Genomic DNA, 20,598 nt, shown 5'->3' with positions numbered 1-20,598 from the left:
ACAACAAAACCGATCAATTTTAAACAAAGAGCAACAACAAAACAACAAAGCAATACACAAAATGAAAAACAAGATACAAGCAGCAAAAAGAAGAAGATGACGAACACACACACACATATCTCCTCCTATTTGTTGCTTGTATTCTCATTCTATTTATCCATCTCTCCATTTGTAGATGCAGATAATGAATAATAGGAAAAGGTTGTATTTCAAATCACCGCCATTGTAAAATGAAAGTTGTTTGTTTGTTGTTAATCAGTTTTCGTTTTTCTCATTGGTGGTTCTTCACTTCACACTTGTTCCCTGGTTCCATTTTCCAAGAAAGGCTTCGATTCAACAAAAAAACGATACGCTTTCAAAGCTTGCATCAGCGCCTTTTGTACATCCTCTTCTTTGCACACAATACAGTCGACCAAATGTGAATAAAGCTGACCAACTTGTTCAATGACATCTTTCAAATATTCCCAATTGTCCGGCTGACGTCTAGAAGAGAGATTTTTCAACTTATTGAACTTGTTTATTGAATATGATCAATGAAAAAAATTCCTACTGAAAACAACCAATCATGTTAGTTATGGTGCTCAGCACTTGGACCATCTCGATCACTTGCTCGCGTGGCACACCGGCATGTCGCATCATACGTTCCCGTTCAGGATATTCCGTCAGTACTTGTTTGCAACGACTGAACAACGCATTCAGTGCACAATTCACCGAAGCCAACTTGTGATGACTACCGCTTTGCTGCTGCAATGCTGACGAAGGGCCATTACCTCTAGTCAATGATGACTGTTGTTGTTGATGTTGATGACCATGTTCGGCCAACGGATGACACAATGTGCTCAGCAAAGCGTCAAAGCAGATTGCCTGTAGCTCTAGTCCTCTGTGACTGTGCACTCCATCGCCTATCAATCATCAAATAAATATTTCAAATTATATATAAATATTTTTTTTTCAGAATCCCATTTTAACTTGCCCCATTGCATTACAATGATTACAATAAAAAATTCTGTTAAAAAACTGTGCAGCCTTAAAGTAATGAGATTAAACAAAACGTTTACTGATTATTAACATGATAAGAAAAGAAGATAACACATAAAAAAGAAAAAAAAGCTTACATAAAGAATCACAAGATTCAGTACGCCGAACACAACCTTGACAGAGAACGTTCATGAGCTGCTTCACAAACTGTTCCGGTAGATATTCCGTCATCGGTAATACGTCAGTCTTGATCGCTTCGATTATCTGAACAATTATACCCATGAATCAACAAATTAAAAAATGCTACCACTTTGTTGTCAATTACGTCGCAGGCTAAAAGTTCTTCCTGCATGCTTTCTTCGCGTGTTTTCGGCTTCACGCTAAATAAAAATAATTCTCACAACTGAAAAAACACAGAGTTGCAAAGATTAACAATTAATTATTATTATTACTGTTCTACGAAAAGGTAGTTTTGGATACAGTCCAACATTTCTGGCCACACCAATTTCAATTGTTCATCTGAAAAATGCAAGCGAATAATTTTCATCCATTCTGTGCAAAACTTCTCATACCGTCCCGATTTGTATAAGCTAGTGGTACTGTGGCATGCATGATGCGAATCAGTTCATTCACACAAGCGTACCAAGTTCTGTTTGCTGGACATTTTCTTTTCATATTCAGAGGAGTTGACAGTGTCTAAAAAACAAAAAAATAAATACGCAAATTTTACTTCAATACAAATTTTCACGTTTTTCTTGAATTATTAAAAAAAAATTTTGGTCAAGTGTGAAAATCGAAAAAAAAAATCACTACTTACGTGCAGTATTTTCTGTGCAATACCTTGGCTAATTACGACAGGCCATTTGGCAAGTTTCACGTAAGTTGAAACGGACATTTGCAACATAATTTCAGAAAATGGACAAAAAGCCATGGCTACTTGTTCATTCTGGAACAGGAACAAGAATTTGGCAAATTTTGCCCTCATCAACAGCACAAATGCCTCTCACCCCGACAACTTTGGCGCCTTTGGTCATCATTCCTTTCAAACACACTGGAGGATCATAAGCGTACTGCACAAACTGCAACGCAGTGTCAAAAAAACAAGATATATACACCGACGAAGACTTTTCCGCACTGAATATATACTATATCAAAATGAAAATTAATGAATTAGAAAATTTGCATATTCCATCCAATATGTAAAAGTTGACAAACTTTGACAATTTCTTCGAAACAACCACGCACCAAATCTTGACCACGTGACAGCAGTGCGGATGATGATGAATTTGGCGAAAAAAGTAGCAAAGTTTTGTCGGCCAGTGTTTCCAACAGAACACTGCCTTTCAAAATATCCACCATCCGACGAACGTCACCGTCAGACAAGCTACCAGCAACAGCCAAGTTGAACAGAGGCACGAAAATGCTGAGCAAATGATGAACGAAAGAAACCGGACGTATACGGCACAATTTTTCACACTCGTCAGAATCTTTCAATGTTAAAATTTCGGCTGTTGCATTGATGCCAACTTTTTTCCAAGCCTGAAAAAAATGAAAATTCATCTCAAAACGTTGCATACAATACAATACAATAGAATAAACCAAGCATCAAGTTTCAAAAGGATCAAAAAAAACCATAAAACGTTTCTTAAAAATGTGCAAATGAAGAAAAAAAAATTATAAAGTTCACCTCAAACAGAAGATGATGAAATTTACTCTTTGGATCAATCGATTTGTTGTTAGCGTCAAATTGTCTGAAGACTTCAATCAACGGCTTGGACTGCATCACGTCAACGAAATTTCTCATAGCGGCAACGCAAACTTCGTCGTTGCCTTGTATTGCGAGCGTTTCGATAGAATTCAACAATACGGTAAAAGAATTGTAAAAACCACCTTGAATATAATAATAATAATAATAATATATACACAAGTATATAATTTGCATATTAAATCTACATTTTAAAAAAATTTTGAAATAAAATTTTGTTCTTACCCTGCTTGATAGACAAAAATATGGGCACGTTGCTGGAAAATAATTTCACAATTCCATTGAGCGTTTGGACGACAGTTTCTGCCCACTGTTTACTTTCCGTATCTCGGGAATGATGGACGGCAATGTTGGTACCGCCGATTACACTGCAATCATCTTTTGTGGTCGAAGCTCTGATGTGAAACTGGCAAACTTTGTCCAACAGTGGAAAAAGTACCTGAAAAAGAGGAGATCTGAAAAAATAATAACAGAAAACTACCAATGGCATTTTTAACGTACTTCCCAAAAAATAATTTCCCAAATGTTTGCGTTCAAACGTACACCATGCGACACCAGAGCACTGAACAACGCTTGGCAGGCGCTTTTCCGCACCGGAGGTCTCGGGTCAGTGCACAACTTACTCAAGCACGAGTACAAGTACAAAAACAGAGATTCTGGAAATTTCACCTCACATTCGTCTCCTTCTGACAGTACACTCTGTCGATACAAAAAATCACCCGTGGTCCACTGGAAATATAATTTCAATAGAAAACAATAATCAATTCAAATCACAAATCACTTGTAAAACGTACTAAAATTTCCACAGCACTGAGACTAATATTTGGATCTCTGTTTTGTTCACCAAATCTCGTTGCCATAGTCATAAAATGCTGAATGCATTTTTCGTCCAATTGGGACAAATAATCAGTGTCGACAGTGCTCAGTGCTTGAAATGCAACCCGAAGAACATTGTCACTACAACAAGATAGAAGAACATTGACGACGACGTTGATATGAAATTTCACTTATTAAATCGGATCGTGTTTTTCTTCACCATGTAAAACAACTTCAACAGACTTACTCGGTACAGTCAGACCACCAAGTTCCTATCGCCGTGAGCAGAGGAAACCACACATCCGGATAATTCAACTTAATTTTACTACGCCAAGTGCACAAAATGCAATCCAACAATTTCAGTCGAACATCCTCATAAGGCACATTACCCGAACTGATCATCAAATGTATCATACAACTGCGCCTGTCCTAAAATAAAATACCAACAATCTTTTTATTTTGTTTTAATATTAAAGAGAAAGTAAACTTTTGCACCTCATCCAACATAGCATCTTCAGAAGCTAGTTCAGTTCTCCAAATTTTTCCCACCGAAAATGAACCCCAAACGCGCACTGATGCTCTCGAACAAGAGCAAAGCTAAAAATTATTGCACACATTCGCACAATTGTATTATTCTGCTTAATAAAACAAAAATATATACTTGATAAATAACCAAGTCGACCAATTCCCACATATTCGACGGCCTGGATGTACTTGTCAAAAATACTTCCAACAGCACCCAGATGAAAAAATAAGATTCTTTTTCATTTATTGAAGAATTCAACGTTTCGTTGATCAAATGTCGCAACGATTGCATCAAATTCAACAACGAGCAAGTCGAATACCGTCTGCAAATGATAGTTTAAAATGAAATTAATTAAAATGCATTCGAATAAGACCAAACGAAACAAAATTTGAAATCAAAGCAACGCTTCAGTACTCTGTACTCTGGACTAGGTCGCCAATGAGTTTGACGATTAATTGCAAATCGACAATGTGCACGACAAACGGCTTGGAATTTTGGTGCAACTGGGGATTGTTGTCGAAAAAAAGCGATGCTTGATCGTCGGTAATTGTTGGCACTATTCTGAGATGCAAGAGTAAATTCTAAAATGACAACAGATGAAATAAAAAAACCAATCGAAAATATAATGTGATAATTCATTGGACAAAAAAAACGACAATTCATACTTGCAATGTTTTCAAAACGACAATCCAATTCGAGCCAAAATAGGATCCACTGTCCAAAGAGCATGATAATAAATGACGAGCAGCTAATAAATTCTTTTCGCCAAACTGAAATTTCCAATAACTAACATTTCGCCCTTTCTCACGTACTTACAATACCGTATACCGTATGATCATGATGAGAAAAACTGCCGTCGGCGTTATCTGGCTTGGAACGACAGTGCTGTGGGCATGATGACGAAACACAATCGCAAAGCATGCACAAACAAGCGGCCAAAAATTCCGTCTTATCCATTCGACTCGCCAGTGAAATCATCACCGTCAAGCTTTTCAACAGCGGCTCGTTCAATTTCTCGCCAACACTGCACTGCAACAGCATTCCCAAAGCGGACAAAAGCGATTTCCAAGACGATTCCACAATATGCTCGACCACCACTGTACAGCAGAAAAAAATTAAATAAAAAAAATAAAAACATCTGCATTCTCACCAGCTTCGGTAGAGGTGACGAAAATCTCTTGCAATGTTCTCACCAAAGCGGTCACAATTTCGAATGCCAAATTCAAAAAATAACCAACAGGCACTGTAGGCGGTTCAACTTTATCTGTCATATCCAAACTGTATTATGATAAATAAATAAATAACTAAAAAACAAAAAAAAACAACATCAAATTCAATTTTACAATTTTGATTTGTGAATTTTATGCGTCGGAAGTGAAACGAATGGAAGCCAACAATGGTCGTAGTTGAAGCCAACGTCTGGAACCGAATCTTCGACATGCAAGAACGAGTCATCATGCTGGACGCGTCTACTCAATTCTGGAAATATCGTCTGCGTGAATTCGCCAATAGCTGACAGGAGCTCTTTGATAACTTTGGTCGACTGAGATTGCATATCATACGCAGTACAGTATCTTCTAAATAAAATTTAAGTTTTTTATTATGAAATCAACGACAAAAAATTATACAATCACAATCGTTATTATTATTATTATTATCATTACTTCAACATGTCGCAGTTGGATACCAAACGTTCTATGAGTTCCAATACCAAAATTCGCTGCCAAGGCAATTTGTCCTGATCGATGAACCTGATCATCAGAGATAAAAAAATCTCGCACTCCGTGATTAACACTTTGGAATAGGAACAATTCAAAATGTCCACCAAGCGCAACAGACGAACGGTGATTGGAAAATAAGGCTTCTCCTGAACGCTTTCAACAATATGCAAATTTTCTTTTGCTCCTTCAATCGGCACACCTTTCAAGTTGAATGAAAACAGTCGAATAATCAACGGACAAACGGATTCTTTCAACAAAAAAGTAAATACGGCTGTCTAGAACAGATATAAAAGCAAATGATTTCGCTTGAACATGATAATCATTTTTTTCAACAACCTCAGAGAAAAGTTGTTGATTGTCATTGAGAATTTTTTCGATTAAATCAAGACCAAGCGTACGGGTCATTTCGAAAATGCCAGTAAGCCATAAAGGATTTTCAGTGTTCACCAAGCGACACAGATCCTTAATAAAATTCAAACTCGCTTTATACACCAGAACAAAGGAATTAATTTGCAATTCTGCAAACCTGAAACAGCATAATTGCATCGCCAAACGAAGCAGGACAATTTTGCGGTGGCTTTGCCGGATTGCTTTTCACCTGACAAAGCAACTCTTCTGAGCCTTCAAAGACTTACATTAAAATAAATATATGAATAAATAAATAATAAATTTAAATAAAAACCCGAAAAGTCCAACTTTTCAGCTCGATCAAAAACATGAGAAACGAGCTGTCTAACTGTAGCTGAAGCTGTATTGACCACGTTCGGATCTTTGGCAAAATTAAACCGAAAACATATAACAAGACACTGAAACATGAACAAAATGTAATTTAAATTTAATTTTTCACTCATCATCACCTTGGCCAATTCTGAATCGTGCACTTGGTCATCACTTGTGACCAACAACGTGACCGTTTGTAAAATTTTCAATTCTTCCACTTCAACACTGCTCAACAACCACAAAGATGAAACAATTGTTGAAATGGCAGACGAACCGGCGCCGTTGCAATTCAACAACCGCTGCATCGCGCTCAAAGCGATCTGCACCAGTCGAGGATTTTTCGTCTCACAAGCCATCGACAATGGACGCACTATTGCATCGCTGATTGATATCAACGCTTGAAACAACAATTTTTTGCAACATACCAAGAAACGACAGTATTCAATTTTCAAATTCTTTCTTACTGTGACCCCAATTTTGTTGAATTTTTAAATCGATATTAACTCTTTTTGATTTAATTTTTTTTTCAAATTTTTTAAATTAAATTAATTAAGACAAATACAATTAAATCAATTAACTTCTTCAATTAATTAAATTTTAAATAATTAATTTAAATTAATTTAATTATTTAAAAAATTTACCACGTATACTGTAATCAGGCTTCTCATCGTGACTTTTACGAATGCTTGTCAACCTTGGAAGAACAGCTTCTACCGCCTGAGTTGATAGATTAATTTCCACAAAAAATGCCCCAATAAAAAAATTCTTACTTCGTTAATGTTTGGATTCTTCTTCTTCGATTCAGACGATAAACTGAACAAGTCGGCATATAAATCTGCCATCAATTTATTAACAAAATTAGGATCTTTCGATGCGACGACCATTGTCGTCGCTTTTGGCTGAAAGAAAATATTAAATCCTAAATGTGGATTCTTTGAAGTTAACAACCAAACATCTGACAAAAATAACAAGCCATTGCTGAGAAAGAAACTCTTTCCGTTTGATCAATCAAACAATATGATGAACAAAATGTAATTTTTAATTTCATTAAAAAAATTCTTTTTTCCTGTAAATTACTTCATAATATTATCAGGGTACGAGTAAAATTTAAGAAAAAAAAACCGTACACATATAGGAAGCATACCATAATCGAAAACAATTTTTAAATCACATATTATTACATTAACCTTGTTCGACGCCCACGAGACAGCTCATTTCTTTATAAGGCGAGATTATGCATTTGGAATATGCATATTCATTTTCTTTTTGAAAAGAATCAGTACCAAAATGAGATGATTCTTTTAAATTTTAGCGTAGGCTCGAAAGAGTGACAAAATAAATTTTGTGAAATTGGGAAAAAAAATAAGAGTCGCATATAAAATAAAACAGAGTTACTAATCAACATTGGGATGGTGAAACTGCCGCTTCTTCTGCAACAGTGGATTGTACGCTTGTTGTTATTCCATTTACCGGCACCACATCCGAATCATCATCGTTCGTGTCGACAGACGGAGGCGTTGGTTCAGAAGGTGGAACATCCTCCACACTTTCACTTCCAACAGGCTGTTTGCCATCACAATTGGCACCATCCGCTTTGATGGCCATCACTTGGGATTGTGCTGGAAATGGGGCCCCTTTTCTTGTCAAATTATCACCTTTTCTCCACAAAATTATTTCCTAAACAATGATGATGTCATCAAAGTTTAAACAACTCCGACCGTCTACTTGCCTGCTGCTTAAAGTAACGCCTGTCTTCTTCATCAACAAGTACTAGATTCAAAAAGTATTTCACTGAAAATCGCTTATTCACATCCCGCATAGTTGGCGTTAATTTGTAACCAGACAAAAACAAACGTATTGGAATTGATTCTCCTAAAAAAATTCCATTGAAATGTTTATTTTTCATTTATACCCGATTATGAATTCATTTGAAATAATCATCTTAATTAAAAAAAAGAAATTTACTTCAACTTAAACTACTTAAAATTCCTTTCATCAAACAAGAAAATAAAGTATAAAATATTACTGTAATCAAAATGGAATGCAAATACAAAAATCGTGCATGATAAAACAGTCACCACTGCACGCTATTTATACAACATTGTATTTCAGATGTATTCTTATTTCCGCATGCTACATAAAATCTGCCGTCAATAAATACAATTACTTGTTAAACTTAATTTCAAAAACTAACTGCACGTGCTAGTCACAGTGTTTACAACGAAACATTAAAGTTAACATTTTCATGCTTCGAACTGTTGTTTACCTTTAACAGGTGCACCATCCATTATTTCATATTTTGCTATTGCAGTATTTTCAGGATATACATTAGCTCCTATTAAAAAGTCTGATAAAATTAAAAATTAAAAAAACACAACAAACTAATACCTGTTCCGATGCTTTCTTGCTTAATTATTGCAATTTCCATGAGCTTGATTTTTATTCTAACTAAGAGAAAATAAATTTTGCCAACAATCACATCCTTTAAGTGATATCTAAAACAAACAATACATTTTATGTAACTTATTTAAAAAAATCATTACAATTTTATTATTGATTAAAGAGAAGAGTTTAGAATTTTTCACTTTAGATTTACACATACTTCGAACGGTTGTATTCAAATTCAATGTGCAAACAGTCTTCAATTCCAACTTCCATCTTAATGCAGTCACTTGCCTCTGGATAAACAGACAACGTATGCACAACAATGTCCATTTCATGAACAATATCGGAAATACGCTTGGCAATAGTGACACGAAGAAAATACCTGCAAAACATTTCACGTCCACTGATTTACTGAATTACTTATAAATTTTCACAAACATATGTAAATTAATATGACAAAAAAAAAGAAATTTTGCAATCAAATCAAAAGAACTAACTACTAACCTTAATTTAACATAAGATCCATTGTAAGATTCATATGGCTTCTCCACACGTGCAAATTCGAAAGGATACTCCGCACTTTGATACAGTTCTCCAGGTTGAGCCAAATCTTTGCACATTGAAATAAAATCATTGTGATTGCCTCGGTCATAATTAACTTCTAAATTAATAAAAGAAATAAAATTAATTTCATCAATGAAAATTATGCATTACCAATCTGGCCAATAAATTCGATTTTTATCCCATTGTGATCAAGCTTTTGATCTGGCCTTTTTAAGCGAACGAACACCTTTAAAATGCATATAGAAACTTGCAAAGAATTAAAAAAAATCAATTATTTCATACTGTGCCACTTATACTTTCGCCATCGTAATACAAAAAGCAGTTTTGAAAACTTCCATCATCTCCTTCGACTCTTACTGTTTGCCTGACGTCCGAACCATCCAGTCGAATATCAATGTCGGCAGATTTCCCGAACAGAAAAAAAGACTAAATATGAAAATACTTTACATTGTTATTAATTAAATATTATTTTCATATACCATTAAATCTGTTGGATGAAATAAATTTGTACACTAAAGTATGAAAGTAAATATTATAGAGTCACCTGCAATTCATTTACAGTAATACAATATGATTATTAAGGTAAATATTAATTTTCAAAACCGATCTGTTTGACTTATGAACTATTAAAAATCCTTTGAAATTATTGTTATCAACACAAATTAGTTTATTGTGGTGAGTTTTATGGGGGGAAAGTAAAAACAACCAAACAACTTTCAATCCATATTCATATTAATGATGAATCTCGATAATTGCATGAATTAAATTGTATTTGCATATATTGAATACACTATTCAAAATGTTAGGTGATGTAAAAATATATAATTTGTCATAGCATAAAAATGCAATAATTACGGCTAATATCTCCGCATGAAATAAAACCCTGCGTTTATGATAATACAGTATACTTTACTCAACTGAAAAATAATACTAATGATCAAAGTGGGTACTGGGTAAAAAGCATTTTTTCCGAATTAATATTTTTGTGTGGAAAATTTCAAATGTTTAAGGTATTTATTATAAATATTGATTTAAATTAAGAAATGGTTAACAAATAAATTTATAACATTTTATTAGACTCGGTCTGCACTGTACTCTTGAATAGGGATAAAAGTTTTGCATAATTTTTTATTTTCCGGTTTCCAATGTTCAAAAAAGTTATATTCAATGATATACTAATATTTGTTTAATGAAGAGTGAAGCATAGCAAATGAAGATTCACATTCAACTAGTTCTGTGTTTGAATTAATTAAGCAGTTGATAATTTATCAATTTAAAACACCACTGAAATCCAGAAAGTGCAATACTGTTGTTTTTTAAGCGAGCACTTTTGATTCATGAATTCTTTGATCTAGTTTTCAAAGCAAACAATTAATGGTCTGCTAGTTTGTAGCAGTGTATTCATATGCGGGTCTTGTTATTGCTTGAACCAAAAAATTCAAGGTAAATGTCAGGAAACGCTTTCGAATTATTTATTATCAATTATTTATGTGTTTTAGAAAATCTAACAAAATTGCCATTTCATAACCGAGCTCTAGAATTGTTCAGTCATCATGAAAAAGCTGTAAATGCTCTTGGCTCTCCAGTAAAAATTGGAGCAGTACGATGGTATGATCTAAAAAAGAATTATGTTAATGATCATACATGTCAAGTAAGAATATTCCTGTTTTCTGTAACCAGTGATTTCTTTTTATAATAGTGGAACTTGAATGTTGTTGGCACAAAAGATGCAGGTGTTTTGGTCATTCGAGGGAAGAAAGTTGATAATAGGTGAGTATTTATTCAGACCGTCAGCTTTATTAATGCGCTATATTCAGGTGGCATTTGAACTTGGAACTACAACTGGAAGGTGTCAAACAAGCTTATATTATTTTTGAAGAACCCCTCAGTTTGGACACCAAGCAGGAGGAAAATCAACTTAAGGAAGAGCAGCATGTTTAGCATCTAGAATAACAGCAAAACATTGTCATATTTACCAACGTTGTTGCTCTTATAAAATAAAATGTGTGTGATGAATTGTAATTTATTCTTTAACACTTAACATATAAAATTTAAGAACTGTTTTATCTATAAATACATATGCAATTGTACAATTGTTTTAATAGCCAAATAAAGATAATCATATTAGTCATCAGAATTATTTTTGTGTATTTTTCATGATTCAGGTATGTACTATTTACAGTATTTCGGAGTGATTTATATGAAAATTCAAATGTTAAGATGTTATTTATAAAATTAAAAGAATATATTGCACGTTAAAATTAAAAATTAAAGTGGCAAACATGGACAGGAAATATTGTTTTCCTGAAATAATACTTTATTGCACTTAAAGATTTCCTTGTATACTGTAGAATGTTCCGTTGTCACTGTTACGCAAGTGTGCACAGAAAATTGAGGCTTGGCGATAGTCGTTATTCACTGAACTTGTTTTTCTTGATTTGTAAGATGTTAATTAGCATTTCATTCGTAATTTTGTAACTTTTAATATTCATGTGCATTTAATGTATATTATTGTAATTTAATATAATTGTTAGTTGAAATGGAAAGTATTTTTGTTCAATAAGTTTTGCAATCGTGGTTCAGTTTGCTTATCATGTTTTGTTTTTTTTATGCTGTATAAACGTGCGTTAGTTTCCAAATTATTAATAATATAGCAGTTATTTTCTGTGATAAATTAGTATTCCATCAGCAGAGTGTGGTTAATTGGTAAATGTATTCGTATGTTTGTCTAGGTCATACTGTGCTTAATCGATTTATTCATTTGGTATTCATTTTATTAACACTGATGACTGTTTGCATTTCAAATTTTAAATGCTTTGTAGCAGTACTGTTGCAAGTTTTGCTTCTTAAGCAAAATTGTGTTGTAAATTTCGCATATGCTTGAGTGGATATTATTATTATTGCTCGTTCAGTTTTCTGGTTACTCATAAAAAAATTTTTGCGTGTCACGTTTGTTTCAGAAATGACAGACGTTCCTATGAAGGAAGAGCTTTTGAATGATTCCATTGATCGAAAAACAAACTTGATTGTAAATTATTTACCCCAGTCAATGACGACGGAAGAATTTCGTATGCTGTTCGATAGCATAGGAGAAGTGGAAACGGCAAAGCTAGTTCGAGATAAGGTTACAGGTATGTTTTCCTGTTTAAAAGGCGTCTTTTTTCTGAACACTGGAGTAACAAAATCTCACCACTGCCTTTGCATAATTGAAACTTGATTTGGAAACATGGAACTGTCTGTGATGATGTGCAGGTTGATTTTCAGCAGTTAATTATGAGCAATAGTAGAAAAGTAATCACACGAAAGCAGATGTCAGAACGTCAAACATTTGCTTTGAATTGGTGTTATGATGGGTTGGAGAACGTTGAGCAAATTTATTTACTGTTTTTGTTGGCTTCTGTTATTATTTTGTATTTATTTTCTGATTATTTTGTTAGCAGTTTTACTATTTATATTATTTGTGTTGAAATTACTTTATTATTATATTTTTTGTATAATTTTTTCTTTTGCCTAAGTTTTTAATGTTTTTGTTTGATTAAATTAGAAATTTCATTTCTTTCTGTAGGTCAAAGCCTAGGTTATGGTTTTATTAACTATGTTAATCCGGAATCTGCGGCAAAAGCAATCGAAAGATTGAACGGTCTGGGCTTGCAGTCCAAAAAGATGAAGGTATTTCTTATTTTTTGTTGATTTTGTTTGTTATTCTATGTGTTTTATAAGATTGATTTATTTGTCAGCTCAACTGAATGTGAGTTATATATTTTTGACAAGCTGTCTATTTATTAAATGTTTGTTTGACGAGCCAAACGAACAGGCAATCTTACTAACCTTTTGTTTGCATAGTTTTCCACCAATTGTTTATCTACAATTAATTGAATTTAGGTTTCTTATGCGCGACCTAGTTCTGAATCCATCAAGGGAGCTAATTTGTACATCAGTGGGCTTCCTGATGCTTACACTGTTAAAGAATTGGAAGAATTATTTTCACCATTCGGTCGTATAATAACTTCACGTATTCTTGTTGATAATGCTACTGGTAAATTGTGTTATTATTGTAAAAGAAAGCCGAAATTTCTTCTTCTGTTTTGTTTCAGTTGATGTATTAAATTTAGGTATTTCCAAAGGTGTAGGATTCGTAAGATATGATAAAAAAGGGGAGGCGGATGCAGCAATAGCGAAGTTGAATTCAACAATTCCCCCCGGCGGTACGGAGCCAATTGTAGTGAAATTCGCCAACAGTCCATCCAGTTCCAATCACAGAGCAGCTATACATGTTGCCCAGGTAATTAATTTGATTTTTAATCATTGATGTTTCAATTTGATTGTGATCAATTTTAAAATCAGGCTGCGCAGGCGGCTCTTGCTGCTCAAGTTCCGTTGGCATTTTGGAATGCCGGTGCCACAGCCCGTCGTTTTCAAGGACCGATTCACCACACTGCAGCGGCGAATAGGTTCAGGTGAGTTGGGATTGTTTTGTTCTTTGGAACATGTAGTGATCATCGTTGCAGGTATTCTCCATTGGGAACGGATTTGTTAGCTGGATCATTGTTGAGCGCCGCCGCAGCAATGGCACCTCAGAATAACAGTGCGACAGGATTTTCAATTTTCGTATATAATTTAGCGCCCGAAGTGGAAGAATCGAAACTGTGGCAATTGTTCGGTCCATTTGGTGCAGTATTGAATGTTAAAGTAAAATATAGCTTGGCTTTTTTTCTGAAAAAATTATTTATTTGATTATTGTTTTTTTATTCAGGTAATACGTGATATGCAGACAAACAAGTGCAAAGGTTATGGTTTTGTTACAATGACAAATTATGACGAAGCTTTGGCGGCAATTTCGAGTTTGAATGGAACGACGTTGTGCAAGCGCGTTCTTCAGGTATCTTTCAAAACGCAGAATCCACGGAAATGATAGACCCACGGTCGCGTGCTATTCTGATTTCAAGTTTTGGTTGATTTCATTATATTTATATAAATATATATATATATTATAGTGATATTTTATCATCCATCTTCTTCATCCAATTTGTTTGATTTATTTATCCATCCCTCTGCATATTTTCACGGATTCTATTATTCAATACAGTTTTTTGTTTTGCCAGAACAGTAATGCCGCCCAAAAATTATAAATTACATCATACATTATGGAAGCATTTTTTTGAATCTATCTTATTCTTATAATTTATTATTATTATTATTATCATCATTATCATGCCTAAAATAAATCATTTTTGTTATATGTATTTTTTAATGTTCTTTTTGTTTGCACTTGCATTTTTTTCATTCCATTACATATAACAATTATTATTTATACTTTTATTTGTATTATGTTAATCAGAAAAAGTAGACTATTATTATTATTATTATTATTATTCTGGGTTTATTATTTGTTTGTTTTATGTTTATAATTTTTCATCGAATTCATACATTTCCCGATGGGGGTTGTTGGCTTTGCGATTTCACTGTATACAATCGTACATTTTGGAAACATCGACCAAACGCCTGTCCAATAGGACCAAACAAACAGAGGACAATTTTCTCATATACCTGAACGTGTGATTTGAAATTTTTTTTGGTTTGTTGTTTTTGTTTTGAATTGAGCAAAGTTTTATAGTGTGGCAATATGTTACCTGGAAAATAGAGAGGAAAAATTTTCCCACGGTTCTGATCAACGGCTGCGTGCACCAGACGTTGAAGAAGCTGCTGAATGCGAACACCACCGCCCAGAGGATCGCGAACGGCACCGCCAACAACGCCGACAATATCCAATAGCACCACTGCGAAGTAAATTGGAAAATCTGAAACAGAGGTGAGTGATTATGCTTTAAATTTACATTATAATGAGATAGGTGAAGAGTTTTTTTTTGAAAAAGAACTATTTTTTTACTTTCACGCTGACGTTCCAAACGTGACTGATGCTGCGCAAACTTTGATCCGGCTCAGCAACGATCTCGTCGAACTGAATCTGCAAAATTATTAATAATAATTATTATTAATCCTGTAAATTTTTTGTACAATTTGAACGAACAATGGTGAAATGTATTTTGCTTGCTTTTTTTCAATTCAAAAATTCATTAATTATTTAAATTGCTTCACTTTTACAGACTGCTGGTAGGTAAGTGAAATTTCGTTCATTGCTACAACTGGAATTTCATGCACTGCTCTGTTGCAATCAGAATAAAAGCTACACAAGTATTATTTGCATTTTTTTGGTTGAATTTTCATTAAGAGAAAATAAAAAGAAGAATTTTACCTTTATTTCGTTTTTATTCATCTGACTGTTGTTGTTGGGTTTGCTTTTTCCGTTGGGGCAATTTTCTTGAATTTCCATTTCGCTAGGTGACTTATTTTCAGAAGGCATTATTCTCCAGGGGCAGAAGAGCAGAATCAAGCCACAGCGGGGGATGTTTTTCCAAACTGAGCAATTTCTGCCTTTGAAGAGAGAAAGAGAGAGAAAAGGCTTGTCCAAGTAAACAATGACACAAGAGAACAGTTCAATTTTCGGACATTGGCCGGTCACTGGGCTGCTCACGTGACTTGAAGGTCCTTTACCGCACCGAAGACGACCAAGCTGCACGTGACTGACCATTCGGACTTGTGGCTGCCGGTTTTGGCCAACCATGTTGTGACGACCATCGTAGTTGACCATCGCCGGACATTTACCCGCTTCTCTCTCACTCTCTGTTGAATCAATCAGCAAGGTCGATCTTTCTTTTTATTACCCTACGCATCATGCCAGGGCTTTGTTGCCCTCTTCCAACAGATAATAAATAACTCTTCCCATTCAGTGAAAAACAAAAGCAAAATTGTGAAAAGTGTGAAAAAAAAGAAACGAAGAAAGATTATGAATGAAAAAGAAATTTCTTTTCTAAACCGCATGCACACTGTTGTATTGGAACTTGACAATCAAATCAAATAATAAATAATCGACCAACTAAACTAACCGACGATGGCAGTAGAATTGATGCGATGGCAATATTACGACCAAAGTCGTTCAACTTCAGCCATAAGTCTGAGGCAGAGTTCATCTTGGCCGTGCAAAGTGACACACTGCAAGCCGACCGGCAGACCCACCGACCCTGAGCCGACTCGACAATTTTGGAATACCTGCTTGGCGCTTAAGTCGCGAACGTTGTACTCATCTTCGACACTCTGCTCATCCCGGTCCGACACCACCGAACACTGGACACTGCCGGCCGGAAAGTCGAGCAGATTGTACAAAGCCGAATAGCTGACCACGGACATGAGCCGGGCCATGACGTGGTCCGGCATCGCGACCACGGCATGCGGGGGACAGATCAGCGCGTCCAGCGAGGCACGTTTCCATCGTTCGACGAACAGAGTTCTGTAGTGACCGATAGCCTCGTAGGCCCGGCGCAAGTCGGCAGTGGACGACGCGAACGAACCCAGCAGCAGGGCGCTTTTCGCATCCAACGGTCGGACAAGCTTGCCGAGCCAGTGGCGGAGCCGAACCGGTGTGCAATAGAGGATGTGAATCAGTCGAACGCACGGGTCGACCAGATCGTCGGCCAGTTGGTCAGTGATGTACTGGCCGCCGTCGACCACGCACGAGCGAACGATCAAGCTCACCGCCAACGGAATATCCGGCGGCTGGAAAGGGACCAACCGGTGTCCGGCCTGCTCCAGCAGTTGCTTGGTCTTGCTCACCACGCGACGGCAGCAAGGCAACGCGTCGAAAAAGCCGTCGGTCTCGTAGTAGCCGATGGTCAGCGGTTCGGTCGACCGGAAAATCTCGTCTCGGAACGGAACAGGCATCACGTACGGATCACTGTCGAACATCGGCTTGTCTAGGAGCGCTTTCATGAACATCACCAAACTGTGCACGTCCCGACCCATCGGACCCGCCGTCGCGCACATCATCGGTCTGCCCGGTATCGAAGCCACCGAACGCAGCTGAGTCATGCGATCCGAAGTCGGCTTGAAGCCAACTACACCGCTGTAATGGGCCGGCACGCGTATACTGCCGCCGACGTCACTGCCCACACCTGCAATCACCTGTTGAAATAATAGGGGAAAAGCAAATGCAAATTTTCACAACTTTTCAACCTAATACAGAACCGAAAAGACGAATCAACGCCGCCTCCCCTCCCGAAGAACCACCGCATGTGCGATTGGAATGAGTCGGATGCGACGTACGACCGTATATTGGATTGGAACAGGCAAATGACAGCAACGTCTGTGGAACATTGGTCCGTACGAATGGCACAGCACCCGCATCTTGCAACAAGCGTATCAAATTTGCACTTTCACTCGCCTGTTGATTCAAGGAACGAACATATCCCCTGGTACTGTCGTGTCCCTTGATCTGAATGGAGGAATGAATTAAAAGCTTGTTAATATATGCACATATATTTTACTGTACTTGAATTGATTCTTTAACACTGATCGGTATACCAAAAAGTGGAGGTTTTGCAATGTTGCTATCCTTATTGTACAAATGGTCGAGCTGTTTGGCAAACTCTTCCGCTTCATCGAGAAATTCAACCACGCAATTGCAGCTTGTATCGTCACAGATTGTCAACGCACGCCACTGGTAAGCATGCAGCACATCAACGGCGGACAGTTCACCTTTTTGCAATTTCTCTGAAAATTGATCTCACATTTTTCATCTTAAATTGTGCCAAAATAATTAATAATAATAATAATAAAGATTATTTCAACTATACGTTGGGATAGGAAATGGAAAATTTTAAACTAGTTTCAGAAATGATCAAAGCAAGTGACACTGATAAAATAGATTGTTGAAAACGATCAAATTTGTACAAATTTAAACTTCTCACCAGTAAGATCAGAAAATTTCAACTGTACAATCAGCCGACGCTTCTCCAATTGTACAGTATCCGTTGTGGCTAGACGTTTCCTCAAAGCAGCTTTCGAATCGGCAAACTGTTGCCGACGTTCCAACACCGCTTTGTTCAAGTTGCGCCTTTTGAAGCAACCAAATATAATATACGCCAATAAAGCACTCGCGAAGCAAGTAAAAAAAATTTGCCAACAACAACAACAAGAATCAATCCCCAAGTGGAACATCTCTTCTAAATGCAAAAAAAGTCAATCACGTTTATTTATACGATATTTTACGCCATTTATCAAGCATCAACCTGACAAGAAATGAATCAGCAAAATGTAAATAAACGTTGATCACACACACACACACACAGAACAAGCGGTGATTGAACGATGGAAAACAAATATAAGCAAATAATAATTCAACAACATCCAATTACGAATGTTTACAGTTGGTGATTTCAATACTCCGTTAATACAAATTTAAAATAAAACAACCTGATAACTCATCTAAATGTAAATATAATAATAACGTCGAAATGAAATATTTAAATATTTTTCAAAAATATCAAATGCCAAATTGCACTACTCTTATATTTACCTTCGCTTTGTCACACAGTGATGTTTCTTGATGAATTTTTAAAATATTCTTTCAATTTAAAAGTTATACGACCAACAAAAATGCCAACACGTAAATAGAAAAGAAGACTGTATTTCAGGTGCGAAAAAAGAGGACTGCCAAGTAGGTAGAAAGTTCAATTTTTGTCACGCTCGAAAGATGAAAAGTTTTATTCATGACAAAATAGTATAACAAAATTATTGAAATTTACCATCAAAATAATTGCAGTGTAATTTATTACTTTTTCAAAATAATTATTCATTGCTTATTTTAGACCTGACGATGACTAAATGACAGTTTTCTATTGCATTCACAAAACGTATACTAATTCAGCATACAACACGAAATTTAATACTGATAAGTGAATTGTCTTATTCAAAAAATTTTTATCTAATTATGATACACTTTATTCTGACATCAAATTAGACATGATTTTCATTAAATTACAGTATATTTTCTAATCAGACCTATTATATATTGTAAAAGAACCGTAATTTCATCGTTATTGAAAGAGAATTTTGATTTTTTTCAATTTTTTCCGCCGAAATATGGCTGCCAAAGGAGCGGACGCCGAATTGAAAAGAGTAACCATTTCAAGTTAACATGCAGTTTGAAAATATTGAATATCGGTTGCATTTTTCTTTGAGGCTTTCGAAAATTTACAGGCCGTGAAAAATGCCTCGAAACCTCTACAAAGACAGATAAACTGTGCTCTGGATTATCATCACAACAAAATCCGACAAATCAAATTGGTACGCAACGAATTGCAGAATACAGCCGGGCACAACAAGTATATAGGCATTGGTCGGATGTTTGTGTTGTACAGTTCGGCAGAACTTGAAAAGCATTTTGTCGAAGAAAATCAACACTGTGAAGTTCGAATAAGTGAATTGCAGGTAAATTAAACAAGTTATTAATTGAAAAGATGCAAATGATCAAAAAGGAGAAGTTGTTATTTCAAACTGAGCTATCTCTTCTTATTACTTACAATTCATATGGAATATTTGAATCTAGTGTTTTTCATTAATTAAATGATCGATTTTTCCAAAGTCATATTTCTATACATGTTTATAAATTATTCACGATGAACGTTTCGTGGTTGATTATGAGGAAACTGAAATGAAAAAAAAATAGAATTCTTTTTTCGATATGACTAATTTGATTTGAATGAAGTGAAGTGAAGTTTTAAATTTTAGTCCAAAACGAAAGAAATCGAAGCTAATATTCAAAAAGCCGAAGAAAGTGTACGCGAAAGAATAAGAGAGATTAAAGGGAATTCGAATCGAAATAGCAGAAATGATTAAAAATCATCAATTGTATTATTATTATTATAGCAAGACAATCGGTTTGCCGTTGGCTTTATTCAGCAGACGGCGAGGATAGTGCTCAAAATTGGGCGAATTATGTTGAAAAATTATGTTTATTAATTTTTGATTTTGAAAAAAAAGTAATTCTATAAACGATAATGAATAGTAAAATCGTGTGTTTATGTATGTGGAAGTTTTGCATACGCATCGAACGTGGAATTAGCTTTCCCAACGGGATTGGGGGCGATAACGAACAATAATGAGCGTCAATTTGAGGGAACAAGAGAGGTTCAATTCAGCACCTTGGCGCATTGGCAAGCTGTGCGTTTGAAAAGCGTCAGTCGAACAGCCGGAATCGTTATTATATATATATGAATAAATGATTAAAC

At 35.5% G+C, this 20,598-nt stretch overlaps 5 protein-coding genes across 5 annotated transcripts; 3 read left to right on the top strand and 2 right to left on the bottom strand.

The window, feature by feature from the left end:
* Positions 1-290: 290 nt before the first annotated feature.
* On the bottom strand, positions 291-9,531 carry Tsp_03859 (vacuolar protein sorting-associated protein 26). The gene is made up of 30 exons (XM_003374617.1): positions 9,416-9,531; positions 9,129-9,293; positions 8,915-9,021; positions 8,252-8,398; positions 7,997-8,145; positions 7,297-7,425; positions 7,168-7,243; positions 6,664-6,923; positions 6,503-6,612; positions 6,006-6,332; positions 5,429-5,662; positions 5,279-5,363; positions 4,902-5,114; positions 4,751-4,855; positions 4,507-4,646; positions 4,221-4,407; positions 4,055-4,156; positions 3,807-3,988; positions 3,538-3,700; positions 3,245-3,472; positions 2,969-3,182; positions 2,666-2,868; positions 2,224-2,517; positions 1,986-2,123; positions 1,796-1,924; positions 1,551-1,674; positions 1,481-1,497; positions 1,116-1,242; positions 551-902; positions 291-483 (listed from the first exon to the last, which is right to left on the bottom strand). Exons 1-30 carry the CDS (start codon positions 9,529-9,531, stop codon positions 291-293), a joined length of 5,016 nt encoding a protein of 1,671 aa, XP_003374665.1.
* Positions 9,532-10,922: 1,391 nt separating this feature from the next.
* Tsp_03858 (conserved hypothetical protein) lies at positions 10,923-11,416 on the top strand. Its single transcript, XM_003374616.1, has 3 exons — positions 10,923-11,126; positions 11,175-11,245; positions 11,293-11,416. The coding sequence occupies exons 1-3, from the start codon at positions 10,923-10,925 to the stop codon at positions 11,414-11,416; spliced, it is 399 nt and encodes a 132-aa protein (XP_003374664.1).
* A 1,021-nt stretch (positions 11,417-12,437) lies between these two features.
* Tsp_03857 (putative RNA recognition motif protein) lies at positions 12,438-15,598 on the top strand. Its single transcript, XM_003374615.1, has 10 exons — positions 12,438-12,606; positions 13,041-13,144; positions 13,358-13,511; positions 13,588-13,757; positions 13,820-13,932; positions 13,984-14,164; positions 14,229-14,316; positions 14,470-14,560; positions 15,090-15,284; positions 15,580-15,598. Exons 1-10 carry the CDS (start codon positions 12,438-12,440, stop codon positions 15,596-15,598), a joined length of 1,284 nt encoding a protein of 427 aa, XP_003374663.1.
* Positions 15,599-16,453: 855 nt separating this feature from the next.
* Positions 16,454-18,526, bottom strand: Tsp_03856 (fatty-acid amide hydrolase 1). Its single transcript, XM_003374614.1, has 4 exons — positions 18,277-18,526; positions 17,859-18,079; positions 17,543-17,801; positions 16,454-17,481 (listed from the first exon to the last, which is right to left on the bottom strand). The coding sequence occupies exons 1-4, from the start codon at positions 18,524-18,526 to the stop codon at positions 16,454-16,456; spliced, it is 1,758 nt and encodes a 585-aa protein (XP_003374662.1).
* Positions 18,527-19,450: 924 nt separating this feature from the next.
* On the top strand, positions 19,451-20,329 carry Tsp_03855 (hypothetical protein). Its single transcript, XM_003374613.1, has 4 exons — positions 19,451-19,486; positions 19,568-19,798; positions 20,099-20,146; positions 20,237-20,329. Exons 1-4 carry the CDS (start codon positions 19,451-19,453, stop codon positions 20,327-20,329), a joined length of 408 nt encoding a protein of 135 aa, XP_003374661.1.
* Positions 20,330-20,598: the final 269 nt, after the last annotated feature.

This window comes from Trichinella spiralis, assembly GCF_000181795.1.
Source record: "Trichinella spiralis strain ISS 195 chromosome Unknown Scfld5, whole genome shotgun sequence".
Lineage (NCBI taxonomy): Eukaryota > Metazoa > Nematoda > Enoplea > Trichinellida > Trichinellidae > Trichinella > Trichinella spiralis.
Note: the sequence above shows the minus strand (reverse complement) of the source record. Positions and strands in the feature narration are given on the sequence as shown.